Source organism: Drosophila tropicalis, unplaced genomic scaffold, assembly GCF_018151085.1.
Source record: "Drosophila tropicalis isolate 14030-0801.00 unplaced genomic scaffold, ASM1815108v1 contig_463, whole genome shotgun sequence".
Classification (NCBI taxonomy): domain Eukaryota; kingdom Metazoa; phylum Arthropoda; class Insecta; order Diptera; family Drosophilidae; genus Drosophila; species Drosophila tropicalis.
This window is the reverse complement of record NW_027172929.1, coordinates 488,199-509,645: the sequence shown is the minus strand read 5'-3', so window position 1 is coordinate 509,645 and position 21,447 is coordinate 488,199. Positions and strand designations below refer to the sequence as shown.

At 35.3% G+C, this 21,447-nt stretch overlaps 1 protein-coding gene across 7 annotated transcripts; it reads right to left on the bottom strand.

The window, feature by feature from the left end:
* Positions 1–170: 170 nt before the first annotated feature.
* Positions 171–19,817, bottom strand: rdgC (retinal degeneration C). 7 transcript variants are annotated; one of them, XM_068287062.1, is made up of 14 exons: positions 19,692–19,817; positions 18,617–18,835; positions 8,224–9,157; positions 4,973–5,100; positions 4,195–4,276; positions 4,002–4,126; positions 3,772–3,939; positions 3,498–3,701; positions 3,279–3,428; positions 3,149–3,214; positions 2,907–3,092; positions 2,427–2,834; positions 2,251–2,350; positions 171–2,188 (listed from the first exon to the last, which is right to left on the bottom strand). In XM_068287062.1, the coding sequence occupies exons 3-14, from the start codon at positions 8,501–8,503 to the stop codon at positions 1,839–1,841; spliced, it is 2,247 nt and encodes a 748-aa protein (XP_068143163.1). In that variant the 5' UTR covers positions 8,504–9,157; positions 18,617–18,835; positions 19,692–19,817; the 3' UTR covers positions 171–1,838. The 7 variants fall into 7 exon arrangements, with proteins under 7 accessions (XP_068143163.1, XP_068143164.1, XP_068143166.1 ...); XM_068287063.1 differs by lacking the exon at positions 19,692–19,817 and adding an exon at positions 19,533–19,636; XM_068287065.1 differs by lacking the exons at positions 8,224–9,157; positions 18,617–18,835; positions 19,692–19,817 and adding exons at positions 5,298–5,375; positions 5,467–5,643; positions 5,924–5,989.
* Positions 19,818–21,447: the final 1,630 nt, after the last annotated feature.

The following is a 21,447-nucleotide window of genomic DNA, read 5'->3' as shown; positions in this document are numbered from 1 at the left end:
TCATGAAACAAAAGCTTACTTCTTTTTTTTTACTTTATTTTGAATCAACTCAAATTTCCCCTTGCTTGCTCGATAACGATAACAACTACGATTGCGTGAGTTAATATCGGAACCTCTGCCTTAGGCGGGTTAAGTTCAAAAACTATCGCCAATGCGCAAGTCACGCGCCATTTAATTCAACATATGTATTTAAACTTTTATTAATTCAGAAAAATATTTCGCTTATTGAAAGTGACTTAGAGTACAGCAACAAAAAAAAAAAAAAAAAAAATATTACATACAGGAAATTGATTATTGGTATTTATTTTTTTGTTTTGTTTTTTTTTTTTTTTTGTTAACGAAATGTAGATACTACTGTACTTATTTTAATATTGTATAATATTTGTATGAATATTTCTTGATCGTTAACAGTTTTATGTTGAATTTTTAGCCCGATTGACTAGTTTTCCTTGGTCCTGTTGCAAAGCGCTTTTTGTGTTTGGTTTATGTTTTATATAGGTACAAAATTACGTTTAAAGCAATAGATAATTATCTAAAATTTTTGGAAAAAACCACCTTTTACAATATTATGAAATTAGTGGGTAGTATATATGTATATATGTATAAATATATATTAAAATGGATTTAGACATTTAAGACATAAGCCAGTATGTTGGGTTTTTGAGTTTTTCATTGTTGATGTAAAATATTTCTCTTGATTCAGATCAAGAATATCGCTAATATTATCAAAAATGCCTATTATCTTTTGCTCTTGGAATTATTTCTTTGGTTTTTTGTTTCTTCTTTTCTTTTTTTTCAGTAGAGAAAGCTATAGATATTTGGTTATACATACATATATGAAAGTTTATTAGAATGTTTTAATGCTTGCTAAAAATCGAATATGCCATAATATAGATTGATTTAAATATGTATATTTTTGATCCCTCGGTTAAATATTTTTTAGGTATGCAAGCATAATAAAGCATGTTGTGTTATACATTTTTTATTATTATTATTATTATTTGGAATTAACAATAACATTCAATATATATATGTATATATATTTATATAATCTCTTGTACTTTAGTTAGAGTTATGGTTTATTTTCAATTTGTCTACATATTTATAAATTTCATATGAAAAAAATCAGACAGGAATGACATTTAGAAACTTATATATATTGACTTTGCAGAGATCTTGCTAAACGAATCGTCTAATGCCAAATGTCTTAGAGTAACTTGATCATCATTTATATTCAGAATAGCTAAATATTGATAGTAATTATAATATTAGTAATTAAGTACAACTAGTTGATGTATGTGTAAAAAAAAAAAAATAGTTAGAAAAAGTTTTGTTTAAGGTTTTTTTTCTAGATAAGTGGATTTCATAAGAAAACGGTCACAAAAAAAAAAAAAAAAAACAATTGTTTGTATAAAATGGCAGTATGAAATTGGATCCAAATGGTTGACTTTTTTTACTTTTTGTTGGAAATGGAACAATTATAGAAGTTAAAACATTTTGCTAATACTAGAAAGAAATACTTGCGTCTGATGATTCTTTTTTGAAAATACAACTTCATTTTGGATGATTTTCCATTTGGAATCCATTTGTCATAGCCAGAAAGAGATTATCAATATGTCTTAATACAATCTGTATAAGTATAACAAATAACTTATATGGAAAATAGTGAAGCAATAACTATCGATTCACACTGTCTTGTTACTATCGGAACCATCGATAGTCATAGAGATGTGCGATTTTCGATGTTCTTGCACCACTAATGGAAAAGCCACGCGGGTCCGCCACGCTTGATCCGATCAGTTTGTAAGTTTTCTTTTGTTAAAGTGCACTAAAAATAATTACTTTGGATCAATCACTTTTGCCTCGCAATCCGTGGGATCAATATCCTGCTCAATAACTAAGGTATTTTTGGATATTGCATTTGCTAGCTCGGCAACTGATTCTGAATGTGGTTGATTTACACTACTTCTAGTCGCTGTACGTTTACGCATATCGGCCTCCTGCTGCTGCTTCCTGTGCATATCACTTAGCCTAAATGCCTCGAGGAACTCATTGAGATCCACTTTACCATCACCATTGAGATCCATCATGCGACACTTCTCAAGCATCTCCTCCTTGGAATAGGCGCCAGGCATGTGGGCAACAAGCAGATCGATTGCCGTCTCAAATTCATCCAACGTTATTTCACCTACAAAGAAATGACAAGTCACGAGGGGGTAAGTCCAGAGACAATTTCATTTATTCTTATACCTGAATTATCAGCATCTATGATATTAAATATGGCCTCCAGACTGGCCTTATTGGCATAGAGAGCATCCATAACCGTTGTGCCATCGGCCTCTGCCTCCAACTATCGAATGGGAAATGATACATACATATGTACATATGTATATATAGATTCAAGGTATGCCATTATGGCCACTTACAATCACATCCGTATCGAGCAGATCCAATGTAGTTATATAGTTCACTTTTTGATTATCTGTACCCGGTGCCAGTCTATCGCGCAATAATCGCCAGGGTAGACCCAATTTGGTTATCTCTTCCATGACAAAACACCATTTGCTTATCGAAATGAGGCCAGTGTCATCTGGATCATATTTCCTGAACTCCGTCTCCAATTCATCGCGATGTTCGCGCAGGCGCACAGCAAGTTCCTTTAAAGCCGAACTCTCCACCATGCCCATACGCTGTCTGAATGATAGTTTCTTTGTCTGTGATGCAGCCGATATGTATTGAACGAAATACGGATTTAATTGATTATTAAGACGCATATAAGCACCTTTGTTCGAACCCATGGCATAGTAGTTAGACGCCGAGAATATGGTTATGACCTGAAGGGTGACAAAAGTATATATAATTATTTATCTATGTATGTATATAGTTATCTTCTCATTGATACTCACCTTATTATCGTGCATAAACTCATGACCATTTGGTTTGCATTCATGGGATCGTATGACATAGCTTAGACGATGACGTTTCAAAAATAATTCAGTTGTATCCGGTCCAAACCAACAGCCAGCCCCACGTAGAGTATTGGGGACACAACCCTGGGCTGCTTGTGGATCACTCCACATAATATCAAAGATCTAAGAATATACATATATATAAATTCCGTAAAGTTAAGATAATAATAGATTTTCACCTGTTGCCATTCAGTTTTATCTAAAGGTTCGCCATCTGTTATGGGTGGTCGCAAAATAGACACATACTAAACAGATTTATATAAGATTAATATTAATTACATATTCAGACAATCCGCTAGATAAACTTACTTTGCCTCTATCAATGCTTTTAATGAGATCCAGACTTGTGCTATCCGAAAAACCACCATGCACAATGAGAACACGATTGTTTAGCACAGAACCCAATGGAAGCCAACGATAAACCTCATCAATTAGCCTCAACAGGCGTTTATGATTGCGCTATAATCAAGTATTGGTAGTTATGTATCAAACTTTTTGTATCTCTATGAATCTTGGGATCACACTCACTGGATACTTTCCCTCGACTTCGCGTATGAAACCGTATCGTGCATTCATTATGCTATCTTCATGATTGCCACGATTCAAGAATACCGCATTGGGAAAAGCCAAATACAAAGATAATAGTAATAGTAAGACCTCCAATCCTTTTTTGCCTCGGTCCACAAAATCGCCATTGAAAACATATGGATTGGAAGCAGATGGTAGACCATTCTAACAAATAAAGTATAAAGTCATAAAGTAATTCCATTGGATACATATAGAGATTCAATTCTTAGTTTACCTTGTGCAGTACCACCAAGAGATCATCTAGTTTGCCATGTAAATCACCACAGACGGTGACCTGCAGGGATACAGCTGTCGATACCATAACAATATTTGGCATTTGTTTTAATGATTTGGCTGCCTCACGTAATATCATTGCCACCAATTGGGGTTGCAGGCGATTACCCTGCCAAAATAAACAAAAAAAAGGCTTTAACTCAATCATTAGACTAATCTTATTATATATACCCTCTTCTTGCGGAAGACATCGATTAGGAATTCAACGTGACTCTTTTTCAATGGCAATTCCATTTTGGTGCGCACAACATCACCAACTTCTTCTAATATTTCATCGCGTTCTTCCAAAACTGAAGCTTGTTTCAACAAAAAAATGTATATTTTCAATCAAAATGCATTTATTTTAGTTAATCGTATTACTTACTTATCGATGATGAATGATGTTGATTTTTTGTACCAGCAGCTTGGGGCATATGTTTTATCAGATCATTGAAGAATTTATATAGCTGGGCGATGAAAAAATATCAAATATTCAGTTAAGATACTATTAAATATTATTTTAAATATAATTCTTTTTGTATGTCGCAAACCGAAAATGATCTCTTTCATTCAATTGAGTCCTTGTTTTGTATTATATCATTCACACTTCTGACTTTTTTGATGTGACATCTTGTTTTTGATAATTTCTATATGTTATAGTGGTTCGATGGCGCTTATTTTTACAAAATTGAGAGACTATTCTGCATAGAAACAGACAGACGGACAGACATAGGGATGCATATCAATCTTTTTATACCCTATAAAATATTTTAGATTCTATTCCACAATGTGAGGAAGGGAGAAATATTGGGAGATTTAAAAACCGGTCATAGAAAGTATGTACTAATTAATGGCTTGTAAATTATAGGTCATTCAATAATACCAAATTGTATGGTTGATTCAAACATGCACAAAACAACATACAACGTAGTTTCGTTCAACCACGATGACAATTATTGACTTTCGAAACTTTACAAATGCATACACAGTCGCCGCGACATGGTGACCTCCTTACCTTCATACAAACACATGAGTGTATTTGCGTGTATGTGTGTGTATGAACCAACCACTATATATAGCTACTACCTTATACTTATTACATTTTATAAAAAGAATTAAAAAAAAAAAAAAAAAAAACAAAGCAAAACAAATTTTGTGCTTACCTCAGCTTGGTCCTGTTCGCTGGCATATTCGAGATTTTGAAATATTTGCCAATTGCAACGTTTCTTCATTTCGCGATGTGCCTGATGGCGTCGATACCATTTTTGAATTAATATAGCCGCTCTTATAGCTGGAATAAATTTAAATTAAATATATACTCAACCCATTTGGAAAAAGGTTTTTGTTTTTGGGTTTCAACTAGAATGTATGTACATAGGTGGGATGGGGTGTGGGGTTGGAGGGCAGCGTTTGATGGGAACAAAGTAAGCTGAAATTTAATTTCAAACTAAAGGAAAGGGAATTTTCGTATGGGTTCTAGTTACTTGCCATTCTCATCCATTTTAATGCTAATTTTATTCTTCTGAAAACAGAAACAGAATTGTAGGTAGAAGGGTTGGGATCGACCTAATGACATTTTACATTGCAGTAAAAATTTTTTTGTTGAACTGTTATTCTTTGGGTATATTTAATATGAAATAAGTTGACTTTTACGAACTTGTTTCTATGTGGCTTCTCTTTTCCGGTTTTTTTCTCTTCGGTATGATGAAGGAAAATAAACCCATAGGATACTTTTGAAAGGATTTTGGGTTTTGTAGGCTAGATCAGCATAAGCCCTTCATGGGTTTTCTTGGGCGATATACTTGTTCTTTCTTTCTTCTTTGACTTGCTTGCACTTTAAATTTCAATTTTCATACAACAAAAAAAAAAATGGAAGAAAAAAATAATGATTAATTTATGACAATGTAATCAGAGTAAGTAAACACTTTGATTTGTGTTTTAGCAATTGTTATCGCAACTGCTCATTGCGGATGTCTTTTCATTGTTCACAAACACAAACACACAAATTAAGGAGAATTCTTCTGGCTGCCTATCTTGCAACATTATCTAATTCTTCAAATCAATAAAGAGTTAGTTTTTTTTCGCTGTTTCGTTGCTTATATTTATTACCGTACACTGGAAACTAGCCGCCTAACTAGACCTAGAAGGGCTCAATGCAACTGCGTTTGGTTCGCCGTTCGTTGGTTCTATGGTTAATGGTTTTGGTTTTTCGATTTTTCCGTAGCGTAGACATTAGACGGCACTGTGGGTGCAATGGGGCAAATATTTAACAATTTTTCATACCACAAGATGCTTTAAATTCATCATGGACGAGCCTTGAACAATTTAAATGACCTTAGTGGTAGAAAGTTCTTAGAACAAGACTCTTTTTAGGCGAAAATGGTTGACTTAGCCTCCATTTCCTCATTTAATTAGACTTTGCGAAAGTAAGGAATATTAAAAATATAAGCTAAAAAGTTAATAAGATAAGATAAAGTTGTAATAGAAATATGTGTCTTTCGAATTGAATGAATGAAAATTGAATAATTGATCAATTTTAAATGGTGAGTGCCATTTTTGTTCCATAGTCTAACGCCCTAATTATCCAAATGGCGGCGGCCATGTCGACTAGAGTTTTGTTTTTTTTTTCTCTGTCTTGCGTCTATGTCCGCGCTGTGTTTTGCGGTTTCAGTTTTGTCTGCGTGACTAGTTCTGTCTTAATGTGAGTGTTTAGTTAGCGTTTGGGTGGGTGTATTTGTTTGTTTCTTTATTTGTTCTAATAGTTGCTGTTAGTCCACTACGGGTTTGCCCTTTGCCTATGCACCATGGGTATAGTCTGAGGGGAAAACACAAGAAAACCGAAACAGGATCTGTTATCAGTTTACATTTAATTCTTTGAGTACACCCAGTACTTAAGATAAGGTTGAACCTGTCGAGCAAATTGAGTTGCCACTGTGCCATGCAGAATATGGGCATATCTACACCCATGGAATTCTATCTGGAGTCTATCATTTTAAAAGGCCATTTGGCAATGGCTAGTAGGACAAATTGTTACAATAAATATACTGTTAGCGCAAGCGCCATCGTCATCATTATTATCATCATCGTCAAGCACGTGGCTTATGGGTAATTTACCTATTTTTTTGACATTTAAATCTATATTCAAAAGTTAATGAATTCATTAGATAAAACTCAATAAATCACATTGTAGTCTTTAACGTGAGAGCTTTTAAAGTCATGTGTAATAACCATCTGGACAATGAGATGAATGTAAAAGATAGCTAAGTAAAACTATTTGAAACTGTTGTAATATCTTGAAAAGGACCAAATCCTAGGATGACCTTGCTGTAAATTTGTTTTCAAATTATTTCAGTATTGGACTTTCTCAGAAGTCAAAATTTCCTTTGTATGGAAAAAGTAGCTTAAGAAATGGAGTAATCTTTATATTATAGCATACTTTTTAGGGCAATAAAAATATTGTATCTATGTTATTGGGACAACAAGGTTTCATCAGATTTCGTCAATTTCCCCATAGTGCAGATGACCAAAAATGCTCCTTGAAGTGTGCTACATTTATATTCTTTCGTTTTGCTCTTTTTCTGGGCACAAATTGATTAATCTTCTCTTGCTTCTGCATATATTTGCATTTCAACTATTGTGAGCAAGTGTTGAATTTTTGGCAGTATATAAAACTTGACGGACACCCATTCTCTTCCATTCTCTTCCCCTATCTTTATCTAGTCTCCTACCATTACTATTACTGTTACAAACTGTTGGTACCTACAAATAGATATGATAATTTTAGTTAACGAACTTGTTCCCATTGAATTCAACGTTGCGTGATTCCATTCTTTGATTGCTATGCTAATGGGTAAAGTGCTGATTGCGTATTGAATTGATTTGGTTTTAGTTTAACGACCAATTGATTTGTCTTGATGGCTTAAGTAGTCTATTAACTAGACATATTCACGAACAGCAAAAGAACTAAACTTTCTGTGTTTGATGTAGGTAAACAGGTGATAGACATTTAACATAAGTTAATCAATCATAATTATGGGTATGCCAGGAATCAATTAGAATCGAAATGCGTAACTGAAATTTCGGCATACATAAATATGTATCCTTTATGATGAATTCTCTGGCTTTTCGTTATGTTGTATCCATAAACATTTGCTCACATGTGGGCAAATAAATGCATCTTCTTTAGTCTCCATTTTTGGGATTGTTTGTTTCATTTATATTGTTCATTTGCAAATGGTTTCAAAGTAACAAGCTTTACGGCTAACTTTTGCGGGTTTTCGAGGGTTTACAAATTAGATAAAGGTAAGTGAAGAGGGCGGAGGAAGAGGGAGGTTAGGATGGTGAAAGAATTAGGGTTGTACACTTGACAAGTGTGTGGTTTAGTTGTAGTCAGTTGAATGGTGGTGATACTCACTCTTCTCGGCCCGAGAGGCGCTCATGCCACGCAACGGTTTTCGGAAGTGTTTGCACCAACCTTTCCTTTGGAACAACTGCAGCAGACTGGAGGCGCGCGTCGTTGTTTGTCCGCCGGCCGAATGCGGTTGGCCATTTGGTCCCAGTGTCTGCATGCTGGCACCCACACGCTCTATTTCCGATGACCGGCACGATGAGGCGTCTTCAACGGAGGAGCTGCGTCGCTTGCCGCCGCTGCTGCTGCCGCCATCGCTGCGCAGGCAGACACAGCTGCGCAACATGTTGTTGTTGTTCCGTTGTTGTTGCTGGTCTTGGCGTTGTCAAAATGTCAGGCTGTCAGTTTTGCGTAACCTGAGACAGCGGTTCGCGGTCACCCACAAGACCCAAAACGCCTGACCCAAGTCCCCGCGTGCCCAGAGTCTCGTCTCGTCTCGCTTCGTCTGGCCTTCGATTTCTCCTTCTCCTTAGTGCTTAATTGCAGCTCCAAGCACAAAACCAACAACGCACCGCCCAGATCCGGATCCACATGTGTGTGTGTGTGCGAGTGTGCGTGTGTGTGTGTGGTCTCTGCTTTATGTCACTCGCCTGACAAGGTAATATAATTTGCCAGACTCGCCCACCTTCCGCCACCTCAGTCTGCCTGCGTATACGCCCTGCCACTCGGAAAGTGCGTTAGATGGGCAAACTGAATAAATGGATAGATGGATGATTGGATGACTGGGTGAATGGCCCGGGTGGTTGGGTGGCTGTGGGTAGTTGGGTTGTATTGGGTGCTGGCTTTCCCTGGGCTCTGACGATTTGTTTACTGGCTGGTTTTAATGCAAATTGATTTTGTTGTCATATAATTTATTCATTTCGGTGTTGGCAAGTTTCCTATTGACATTCAACTAGATGCCATCAAATCCCTTAGAGATTCCATTGCCATTCTATTGTATCTGAAATAAAACAAAACACACAAAACACAAGACAAAAAAAATTATAATTAGTCCAACATTTATTATGATAAGTACATACTTGAAGTATGCTTGCCGAGATAATTGAGTCAAAAATTGAAATGGAATCCAAATGGAATTCTCCTTGGAGAGATGATTTCTCTCCGGCCTCATTGTCCAATTTTATGGACTTTTATCCTATTCCCCTACTGTATCCATGTCTATATAAATTTGATCAGATAAAAGCTTCTTCTATAACGATTCAATCATGATTGATTCAAGTCACTTTATGGACATTTCTTCAAGTGTTGAACTCGCAATTTGGTTAGATTTCCAGGAGAGTGGAGTCCTTACATGTATACTTATATGTGGGAATGTTTATTTATTTAAATGCAAAAGAAAAACGACAAAAAAGAGTGAGAGAGAGAGAGAAAAGCAAAGCAAATTTCTGGACTGACAGTAAAGGATTTATATAGTCAAATGAATAACAGAATACATCAGTCACAAACAGACATTCCAAATGTATGTTTATACCCTGCAATCATAAGATAAACAGGATATATGTAGAAGAGCCAAAAGGGCAATTTAACTCTAATTATAAAAGGTGTGTAATGTGCCTGAGATATAGAAACTATAGAAGCTGGATTCACCAAAGTTGACATGCTTTTTCATTCTCTTTTTACTTAAACTGAAATGGTATAAAACCTTGATATACTAGAATTTGTAAGGTGTCAATGAATTTCATTAGAATCTATCTACGATTTCAAAAACAGCCGCCAGGTGCGCTAAAGTGCTCTCATATACTGCTCAGTCGATGAGCCTAAGCCTACTATATGAAGAAAGGAAAATATATATACATGATTTTCATATCTCATAAATTTTGTACAAACTATAAAGCTTAATACAAGGTATAACAAAGGCGAAGCTATAATATGTATATTTACTTAATTTTATATACATTTCATATACATAATATATACCAAACATACATGTATTTATGTATTCTTGTAACAACAACAGCAGGCGAGGGAAGTCGTTAGAGTTTCACTTTGCTGGTAAGTTCTTAATAGTTTCTGCTTGGATAAACTTTTAGTTCATCCTCCCCCACGACTAACCAACATGAGCCCGGACTTTTCTCTATGTTTGTATGTATCTCAATCTGTATCTGTATCAATCATTCAGTGGGCTGGCTATCCAATGGCTCTTTCATGGTACTCTTTCATAGTTTCTACATTGCCATTTTTCCTCTAAATGGATCAGTGTAAAACAATTTTATTCAACAGCAAAAGAAGAAGCGCATAGCACACAGAGATAGAGATAGAGATAGTGAGAGAAAGGGGGAGAAATGGGAACAAAAAAAAAAAAAAATAAGCGAAAAATAATCTTAACAAAACCGTTGAACCGGTTGCCATTTCACTATTTTGTTGAATGTCAGTGAAAGGGCTTCGGCTTCGTTCCTTTGTGTTGTCTGTTCGGCTCTGTCCGACCAGGATAGGTTAGAATAGGATAGAACAGGACAGGCGAGGACCAGGACCAGGACCTGCCCTGTCAATAGTATCCTCTCGAGTGGCTCCAAACAAACAAACCAATTTTTAGCAATTGAGCTATAAACACAAACACACCCATACAATCGCGCACACACTCACACACACACACACACCTAAACACAGATACCAACTCAGACTGCGACTGTGAATCAGTGTGAAGAACCACAAAGTGTGAAATTAAAATGCTAACACAAAGACACACCGTAGTAGCATGTGGGGGGATTGGGGCTTTCGGAGGATAGGGTTCTGGGCTCTGGGTTTATGTTTTCAAATTGGGGTTGAGGGTCTGTGAGGAGAGAGGAGGGTGGTCCACTGAAAAGAGGTTAAGGCACAGCAAAACCTAAATATAAAGGCAAGCATCAGGTAATATTGATTAAGCGCTTAAGCTCTTTAACGAAAATTGTTGATGCATGCGGCGAAAACAAAAAAAAACAACCAAAAGCAAAAAGTTTTTCACACACAAATAAGTAAATCAAATTTAATAAAAGCAAAGAAAATAAAGTTAACTTCCTCACCCGTCCAACCCCACCCAACTATTCCATACAACGAAATTGTTCATTTCCCTTACTCTCAATAATAATTTTACAGCAAAGTGAAAATTCGCTTAGTTACCTGCAAAATATATTCACTTATCTTCACCTTTCTTTTGCTGTGTCTTTTTTTTTTTTTTTGCCTGTCCGTAAAATTGCCATACGCCGCGCTCTCTAGAGTCGCTGGGAGGGGGGCAAGAGTCCCAGCGATGGCAATTGGGACTGGGAAGTCAGGATGATGGTGATAGAGGCGATGCTGGGCGCGTCAACCACTTTGTCATCACCCACTTTGGCACTTTTTACACAGGAAAGAGACAGACAGAGACAGAAAGAGAGCGACAGAGGAAAATTTCGTTAACACAAAAACAATAAAACAAGAGAAAAGTTAAATGCGGGCTCAAAGCTTTTATCGAAATGCAATTTGTGCAAAGTGAAAATTGTTTATGTTCAACTTAAATAAATGTATATAGAAATATACATATGCTAGCTTGAAAATTTTGTTGTCGAAAATCTAATTTAAAATCTGTCAGAAAGTTGTATAGCCCCACCATACAATATATGTATGTACATACATATATTCATATATGAAAATTTATGAATTTTCATTGGCTTTAACTTTGTGAAAAGTGTATACACGGAGGGGGACAACAAAGCAAACAACAACAAAATTCACATAGATTTTAAAACAAAAGTAAATATTTATATGTAATACATACATATATCAAAGTAAACTAAAACTCTAGATAACAATTTTTTCTATTTAATCAAAGGTATTTTTCTCTTTTTAGAAAGTTAACATTAAGAAATATGTATGTATATATAGTTAAAACATTTTCAAATTTAAAAACTTGTTTCAAAACTTTTTTACTTTTTTCTTACTACTTTCTAGAGAGAACCCACCTCGTATACTTAATATGAAAAATTAAATTTCCATTTTTCTTATTCAACATCATTTATCACAATGTGCAAATGTATCGAAATGATACAGGTCGTATACTTAATATTTAATTTGGTCAGATTATTGATTCTTTTTTCTTCACACATTTTTGATCCTATTAAATTTGCTCTGTTCTATTCTATAGAAAGTCACTTTTAGTATGATTGATTGAAGAACACAACTTTGGATGGATTAAAGTTAGATAAATTTATTTGGCTTAATTTCTGTTACGCATTAGTTCGAATTGTCTTTTTCTATTTCCATTCATTTTCATGATGGCCATGACTTGAAACTTCATCTAGTGTAAATATTAACTTAATTGCTGCCTTCGGCATGCGGCAGAAACGGAGCTGGGAAGGCCAAGGAGAAGGAGTGGATGAATGGTGGAGGTAGAGAATGTAGAAGACTTCGTCACTTGCCTTAGATGGGGACAAGTCAACTGTTTGTTGAGCATTTTAGCTGGCAAATTTGCTGATTGTCACACAGAGCCCCGTGACATGCAATTTATCGTAATTGAGTCAAGCCAACAGCAATCATATTTTTTTTTTGTTGCCCGCCCACACACACACACACACACGCACAGGACCAGAGAGAGAGAAAGAGGAAGGCATAGAGATGACTTTCATGTGAGTGTCCAATTCCTTAGCGGACAGCGGACAAGGCCTATTATCGTCAATGTCCGTTAAACGGGCAGATTGCAGCTGGCGATGCTGGCTGACCTAGCTTTGCTTTTTGTTGTGGGATTAATACGAAAAAATAACGTATTCCCGGCCGTAAATGTGCTGGCGGATAATCTCATTATGTCCTGACCCAAGGCATCATTGCCATCATCATTATCATCAGCATCAGCATCATCATCATCATCCCCATGGCAACCCAAAGACAAGCGGAAATTGACCCCAACGATGTGGGTAATTGAAATAAATAGAGTTTGAGCTTCCAATTGATGTCCTGCCAGCGAAAAGAAAGAAAGGCTGGGGGATGATGCTCCGCATAGGCAGCAACCAAAAAAAAAAAAAAGTCAGGAAATCCATCACAAACATAACCTTGAACCTTTTTCCATTTCGTCATGTTGATATAGCTAATAGCTGCAGCTTCTTATCATCTTTTTTTCATGGGATTAACCTAATCAAACCGACTTAAAAATATTTCATTTTTTCATGCCATACTCCATGGACAATTTTTGTTGCCTACTTTTCAGCTGCGCCACATTTTCTTTTGCAAACAATGTCTAATCAAATTTTTCACTTTAAAAGGCTTTTGCTCATTCAATTATTGATATACTTTAAAAATTAATTTATAACTAAGAGCTGTCAGTTTCAATTTAATAGTGGAATCTGAAAACTGTATATTATACACAGTTTTTGATTGAGGTTTTAATGGCAAATAATGTACAGAAATTTCGATCAAGTCATATCGGATTACTGGAAACTATATATCCTTTTTGTAAGACTCTACAAATCTTATGAAATAGCATTTCGAATTGCAACGCCATTGCATCTAAGAAATCTATTTTGAAAATCGTTTAACTTTATCCTTGATAGTTGCGTTTTCCTTCATACATGGCACACCTTTTGCGAGAATTGCTCTCTCAACGAACATCTCTGAGGATTTATTGCAGGAATTTATAAGTATCTGTACAGTTATATATGTGTGTGTGTGTGTATGTAGATTATATTTGTCTGCAGTCGCTTCTGCAAACAAAAAAAGAAAAGTTTCCATCAAGAAGAACAAAATGTTAATTAAGTTAATACAAGCAACTCCCCTAGGCTGCTGTTCAAGTAGATGACAATTCCTTTGACATCCTTACATAGACATGCACATACATACATATACGTATGGATACATACATATACATATATACATTCTTATCACATCACATCAGTCAGCCAAACTGTGTGAATTCATATTCACTGACAGGTAATTTAGTTTCCTTACACTTTTAATTGAGTTCGGCCAACGCAGTCGATTTGATTGGCAGGCACGTACAGGTAGAGAGACACAGGTAAAAGAAGATACAAGTACATACAACTTGCACCCTGTACGTATATGTACATACATTATGTATGTATATGTGTGTTGTGTATATCATTAGCACCTGATCACGTAGGGACTATAAAAATTTACCGTTCAATTTCACAGTTTACGGCTTTAAGTCACTGACGACTTGCGTTCTTTGCTAACGACTTTGAAATGATGTCAGACGGTTATATAGAGATAGGTATATACGATACGATATATAAGTATATTGTACATGGGTACTTAATTTCATTTATATGTAGAAACCAAATTACAAATTAACGAAAGGAAATTGGGCGTCGTGGTGTTGAGAGCAGCTCGCCGAGCAGTTGACATCTTTAAAAAGTGAACGAAAAAAAGGGTAAAGTAAGTAAGATATTGCGCTGACTTCCAAATACCGTTCAATTTATAAGATACAATGTATATTTGATTCCCTACAAATGAAAGAATGCCACCAGCACTTTAGCGCACCCAGCGGTCAACTCTCAAAGAAGTCTTTATAATAAATTTGGTGGTTCTAGGTCATAAACTGTTGATACAGAAAGACGGATAGAAGAAGAAACTGACGGAGCTCGGCCGAAACCTGAAACCTGATGAAAACGCTTTTTACTGCTTCTTGGTGACTGTAGCATACCCTTTAAGCATGTTTCAGATGCAGGGTATTGAAAACCTGCATTGACAGCGTTTTTGAACAAACCATATGGCCAAGAAGCATTTCAACTTTCTAGGCTCACCATGCTGAGCCGTTTAAGAGACTGAGGGGGAGACCGAGAGCGAGAAAGAACTCCTAGAGAATCGTTGGCGGTGGCAATGGCTTTGATTTATTCACGTGATTTGCCAAAGGCTCTTTTAGCCCAATTCAGGACCCAACGGCTACAATATTGTGAAATACTTGTGTTTTTCACACTGCACACACACACACACACTTCCAAAGTCTGCGGGTTGCTTTTTGGGTTTCTCAAATGCCGCCATTTCTGGGGTAGCCCGCTTTCCATTGCCATGGCCCACGTTTTGGTTGACAAATCAAGCGTGAAAATTATGGAGCTCCTGCTGCTGGTAGATGGCTGGATGAGATGGGGTGATGGGTGGTTGAAAATGTAAATGGAGTGTGGGCGTATGGTGCCTTAAACTGCTTAAATTAATCGATTTACGAAAGAAGCTTTAAAATTTTCTTATCTGATTATAATTAAATATGCGGGATAAATACTTGTGTGTGTGTGTGTGTGAGTATTTCAGCCTGGCTAGACTCAAAGAGTAAAGAAACTTTTCATTTAGCACACATAGATAGATAGAGAGAGAGAGAGAGCGTGAACACCCCCTCTATTCTGTTTCTAGTATATCTCATTAGAGAAATCCTCTTACTTTCGTATTTAATTTCATAATTCTTTTTAGCTGTAATGTCAACAGAAGAGAAACAGCTTTTTATGCCACCCAAGAGTAGAATTCTTTTCACATTTTCTTGTAGAAATTCATTTACAGCTTAAGAATTTTAATGCCACAATCATTTCGTTTATACATAAATGTATGTATATATGTATCTGGTAGCTTCTCTACTCTGACTTAGTTAAGATCTTTTAGTTTTCACGAGCTTCGGTAAGGGAAGCTTAGTCATTTTTCTTTCATTTAATTATTAATTATGATTCCCAACTAGTTAAAAATTTTGTGGTCATTTCTTGCGCTGATTAGATTGTAATAGGATAAGATATTTATTTGGAGCAAAATGTTAGGTCGAGAAGCATCACTTTGATTAAAAATTGCATTTAAATTGTCAATTTTAAAGGAAAGTATAACGTATAAAATTAATGTGCAGGGACAGGTGGAGGGGGGAGGGGCACACACAAAAATATTGACTCTCACATTTATTTATGTGAAGTATTCTAATGCCCCCTAAAGCAATGCCCACTCGAGTCTATTTTGTTTATGTGTTTGTTGATGTGTGTGTGTGTTAGAGTATGTTTTCTTTTATTCGTTTTTCATGGCTGTCATAAAAGGATTTTACATGCGTTCATCTTCGTCCTTTCGAGTAAATTTCATTTATCAAAAATTCAACCAACCATTTTGAGTTACATTGACCTTTTGCCATTTGATTTTGGTTGGGTTTTTACATGATTTTTGTTTTTTTTTTTTTTTTTTATTTATTTTATTTTTATTGCATATTCCATCTCTTTTACTGTAGCTCTCGCTCTCTTTCTTACATGCTCCCTCCATCTAGCTCTCCCTCTCTGGCTTGAAGATTTTAGTAATTTGCCTGATTTCGTTTATTCCGCCTACAATTCGGGTAATTTTCAGATTTTTTCGCACGAATTCCTTGGGGTTTGCCGTGTTTGGGCATTTTTTGTATGTTTTTTTTTTTTATTTTGGTTACCCTGTAACCTGTTGGGTTGAAAGGGCATATAATAATAAGCCGAAATGCATGTAGAAATTGTCAATTAACTGAGTGACATTAAATGACGCTAGGTGTCGCCAGTTTGTAAGAACCCTTGCAGATGTCTTGGTAAAGGATGACGTAATTTTTTTTGTAAATTCTTGTAATAAAATTTAAATGAAACTTTGTAACATGCAACACGGTATTGAAAGAGTCGTTGCCCCAACTTCATGCATGAAACGATTTTTTTGTTTTTTTTTTTTTGTATTGTGTGTTCTTTGCGTTTTCTTTGTTGCTTCGCCTCTATTGTGTTCCTATTGTTGTTGTAGTTGTTGTTGTTGCCAGCAACTTTTATTATTCATGTATGCATGTGTAAATACACATGTATATATCCATATATATATATATATATATGTATATGTATAAATGTGGATATATGTTTGCTTGTATTTAAGAAATGGTGCCAAAACAGGCCACTTTCAGTGTTTTGGATTTTCACTTTTATTTTGCATTATGTTTTATGTTAGCACAGACGATGGGGGGGAGGAGGCCGTGTGAATGGGTTTTCAGTTACCATGGCATTGCCTTAATTTCAAAATGTTGAAGTAGGTTTCAAGAGCAATGCAAAGATCTCTTAAATCGTTTATTACCTTTCAAGCGAAATTTCTTCATTTTATTTTTTTTTTTTTTTCTTGATTCAAAATTAACACGAAGTGACTAAACGTGGCCTACATGTCGTATGAGTTTATAAGGTGTTGAAAAATATTTGCGTCTGTAATCAATGCAAATTGTTCTTCTTTTTTATTTTTGGATTTTTTTTTTTTTTTTTGCTTTCTCTCTGTGATAATGATTTTGTGTGTATGTGTGTGTGTGTGTTTTTTTTCTTCTGCCCATTTCATTTGCATAATTAGAATAAGTGAAGCAAAGCAAACCGCCCACTGGCAGCTTTCCTTTCTTATTCCCCATGGTTAATTAACGTCCAATTTCGAAAGCCAACCAAAATGGCGAAAGAAAAAAAAAAGTTATATATTTAAGCCTAAAGAAAACCATAGTCAATGTCCATAATATTATCATTTAATTGCAAAGGAGATGTAATTTGAGGAACATAAAATGAGACTTGCTCAAATTTGCCACCAATTAAATTTTACTTTTGCTGCCACTTCACATAACTCTTCTATTCCCATGGGCTCTGATGATTTTTGGCAAACGAATATACATAAATACATACATATTCGATCTTATGGCAAAGTTAAGTCTACATAAAAAGTGTATACATATTTGTTTCATCCTTTAGCCTGAAGCTGGCAACATTTTTATGGCTGTATTAAAACCATTTTTCTCATGTACTCTTAGAGACTATAAAAACAACAACAACAAAAAGGGAAGAAATTCGAAATAAGTTTCCATTAAGCCATTTAGTGTCTTACGAGAACTACAAAACTTTATCACGTATATGTCGTTATGCATCCCATCAGCAAGGACATTGTGAATCAATCAATTGCTTCAACGCAGAATTAAAGAGAGGCAAGGAAAAAACAATTGGGAGCTAACTATAAAGACATTTGACTGCTAACAATAAGTGAAAGTGTTAAAAAATTGTTGAACTTTATTTATTTTTATATCTATTTAACATGTAAGTAATAAAGGTTTCATCATGCAGAAAAAGGTTTCAGTTAATTTTATACAATGGGTCGTATGCGTGATATTTTTTGTTATGTGTCATATTTTAGTGCTTCTCCTAATTCTATATAAAGAAGAACTTTATCAGAAATGTGTTGCTCTATATAGTTAAAATTCTCAACTAGTTTTAGCAATAATAATAATAATGGAATGGCCATTGCAATTTGAAAAATTCTTTAGCAAAGTCTAATCTGTTGATAATATGTACTTGGTTGTTTTTGAATTATCTTTACTTTGAATCACTTCTCATTACATTGAAACATGAAACATTAAATTTTATTTTAATAACATATTTAATATATATAAATTTCATTATGTTATTGCAATTTCTTTATGGAGTTGTTCTAAACAAAAATGATACAAATTTACATATTTGTTACTCACCTTACAATTGTTTGTGTTTTTCTTTTCAAACTATTGGCAATTATTCGATATTGTTGTAGCATCTATTATTAATTTGCTGCATGTCTCATGGGCCTTAGCCTGTCAACACTCTGAGAAGAATTGTGTTTCTCTGAATATTTGTATTATTTATTTTTCGTTTATTTTTTGTTTTTGTTTTGTGTTTCAAATTGAACTGAAAACGTTTTTACTTTTCGTATGCTTTTGGTGTTGATTTTGGTTTTGAGAAACATTTATTAAGAATGTTTGCATATATCTTCATCTGTATTTATATACATATATATATATATATATATATATATATGTATATGTTATAAATGTATTTTGTCTATACTTATATATACATAGATAGATTTATATCACTTTGCTGTCGGTTGTTGCTATTGCTGCTGTTTGTATATTTGTGTGTACATATATATGTATATGCACTTGTCCAAGCGTTCCTCATTTAATTATAGGAATTTGTTATGAGACTAACAAATTGCCCAGTAGTAAAAACGTATAATGAAATGAACAAAAATACATATGCACATATATACATACATGTATATAAGTACTTGTATATCTGACATATATGTGTATATATATTCTATATATGCTTTGGGATAAGCTGCAGCATTATTATGCTTTATAACGCGATGCACACACGCACACACTCATATACGAGCACACAGTCACACACAAACATTTATGAGAGGACATGGACAAATAACGTAAAATAAACACAAAATTTCGTCAGTGTCTGTGGCAGCAGCAGCAACAATAAAAAACAACACAAAAAAAAAAAATAAGACAAGAAAAAAAAGCGGCAAAAGGCATTAAAAGAAGCCACACACAATATTCTCATGGTATGGTGACAACTGCCACCAGCAGCAGCAATAACAACAACAATACCAACAAGAACTATAAGAGCCACGGCAAAACATCGACGCTTCCGAAATAGCACGCCGCGCTAAGAGCAACCGCTGTAGCAAACAGCAGAAGCAGCAGCAGCAGCAACGGCAGAGTATTACGTATACGCCGTGTGTTTTGCGTTTTGTTTGCTCTGCGACTTTACGTTCCGTCTTCAGCAATTGCCGTTCCGTCTTTCATGGAATTCCGTTAGAAACTGATTCAGGCCAGCAGCTCGGAAATCCTTTTTGGCCAACTGAGAAGCGCGCGCGTCACCGTCATCGTCGCCGTGCCGTTGCCGTCACCGACACCGACAGCATGTGAGCTGAAAGCAAAACAAGAAACCGTTTGTCCAAATCAGCTGATTTGCCGTTGCTATTGCCATTGCCTTTGCCTTTTGCCATTTTGTATGGCATTCGTTTTGTTGTCATGGAGGCTGCGCGGTTTGCACACAGTCCCACTCTCACCACAGCGAAAGAGAACGAGCTACACTGTCCAAAAATTAATGTAAACGAGCGATAGAGATAGAACCTAAAAGCTACAAAGAGAGAGAGGGAGACAAAGAGATAGTGAGAGCTCTTTTGTGTGTGTGTCCGTGTGTGTGTGTAGCAACGATGCAATGATATATGCAAATAGTTCATTAGCTCTTCGATTGGATGTATGGGAAAACGAGTGCTATTGCATTATTATCGAAACTATCTTGAATTTAAAAACTACAGTGATAACTCGCAAAAAGGAGCACCCTACTTCACCAGAACCTTACTTTAATTGCCTCAACATGATCTTTATTAGTCCTTGATATAATGATTTAGAATTTATGATTGCCTGAAAAGCGGATAAGTATTAACTCTTTAATAGGAGCAACCTATTTAAAAGTGTTTATCCTTCAATTTTCTCAAAGTAATCTTTAAAAGTCCTTACATTCCATTTAGATTTAGATAAAAACAAATTTGTTATAAGTTTGTCTTCTCCCTTTCGAAATTTGAATAGAAACCAAGCCAAAACTGCTTTGAAACTGAAGAGAAAAGAATTTTGAAGCGAAAGTATATATGATCAATCAATAAAGAATACTAAAGAATATCAAAATTGGAGTCATTTTAAATTTCAAGTGTACCTATATAAATAAAATTAGCCTGTTGAATCTTGTTTTGAATAAGTTTAATTTTTCAACTGTTGCAGCCAAAAATTAAAATATTTCAATTCTTTTTCCACCATTTAGTTTAGTTAACCCACTTTTTTAAGCTCTGTCTAAAAGTGTGTGTGTGTGTGTGTGTGTGTGTGTGTGTGTGTGTGTGTGTAGGAAGTTTGCTGATATTTCTGACATCATCTTTGGGGTCCTTGCCTTTGAAGCATGCTTTTCGTCATTCATTCCTTCATCATATAGAAAGTTGGTAGGTTTTGACCCTCACTATTGATTTTTGTTAACCTTTTTTGTTGCTTTTTTTCGCTTTGCGTTAGCTGCTACTTGGTATCCGTATCCTGTGTATGGTTTTTTGTTTTGTTATGCTTGCAAGAAACCCGGAATACCGGCTTAAAACCTTGAAAATCACGAAATCAAAACGGAAAGCCAACTCCCCCGCATTTCGAAAATATATGTAGGTCAGGTCGGGTCAGCACTTTAATATGTACAATATAACTGATTAGAAATGACCTAAAGTGGTAAATGGTCGGAGAGAGTGGGGGGAGGGGGAGTGGGAGTGGGAGGGCCGTATATACGTTAATTACGAAATGTGTTTTTATTTCTAGTGGTCGTGTAACAAATTGTACAAGTTTCCCATTTTTCAAGCCATTCAATGCAGTTGCAAATAAAGTTTCGACATCTGCATTGTCGAACCGAAAGAACTAGAAAGACAAGTCAAAGTTATGCATTCAATTACCGAGACATGAAAGCCAAACACGGCCAAGAAGAAGCAGAAGAAGAA

What these genes read in the sequence shown, in the direction of transcription:
- rdgC (XM_068287062.1), bottom strand. Translation starts at nt 8,503, where the DNA reads ATGTTGCGCAGCTGTGTCTGCCTGCGCAGCGATGGCGGCAGCAGCAGC. An exon ending in AAGTCGAGGGAAAGTATCCA is followed by an intron (nt 3,429 to 3,497) that starts GTGAGTGTGATC and finishes ACTTGATTATAG; the next exon opens with CGCAATCATAAACGCCTGTT. An exon ending in CATAGATGCTGATAATTCAG is followed by an intron (nt 2,189 to 2,250) that starts GTATAAGAATAA and finishes ATTTCTTTGTAG; the next exon opens with GTGAAATAACGTTGGATGAA.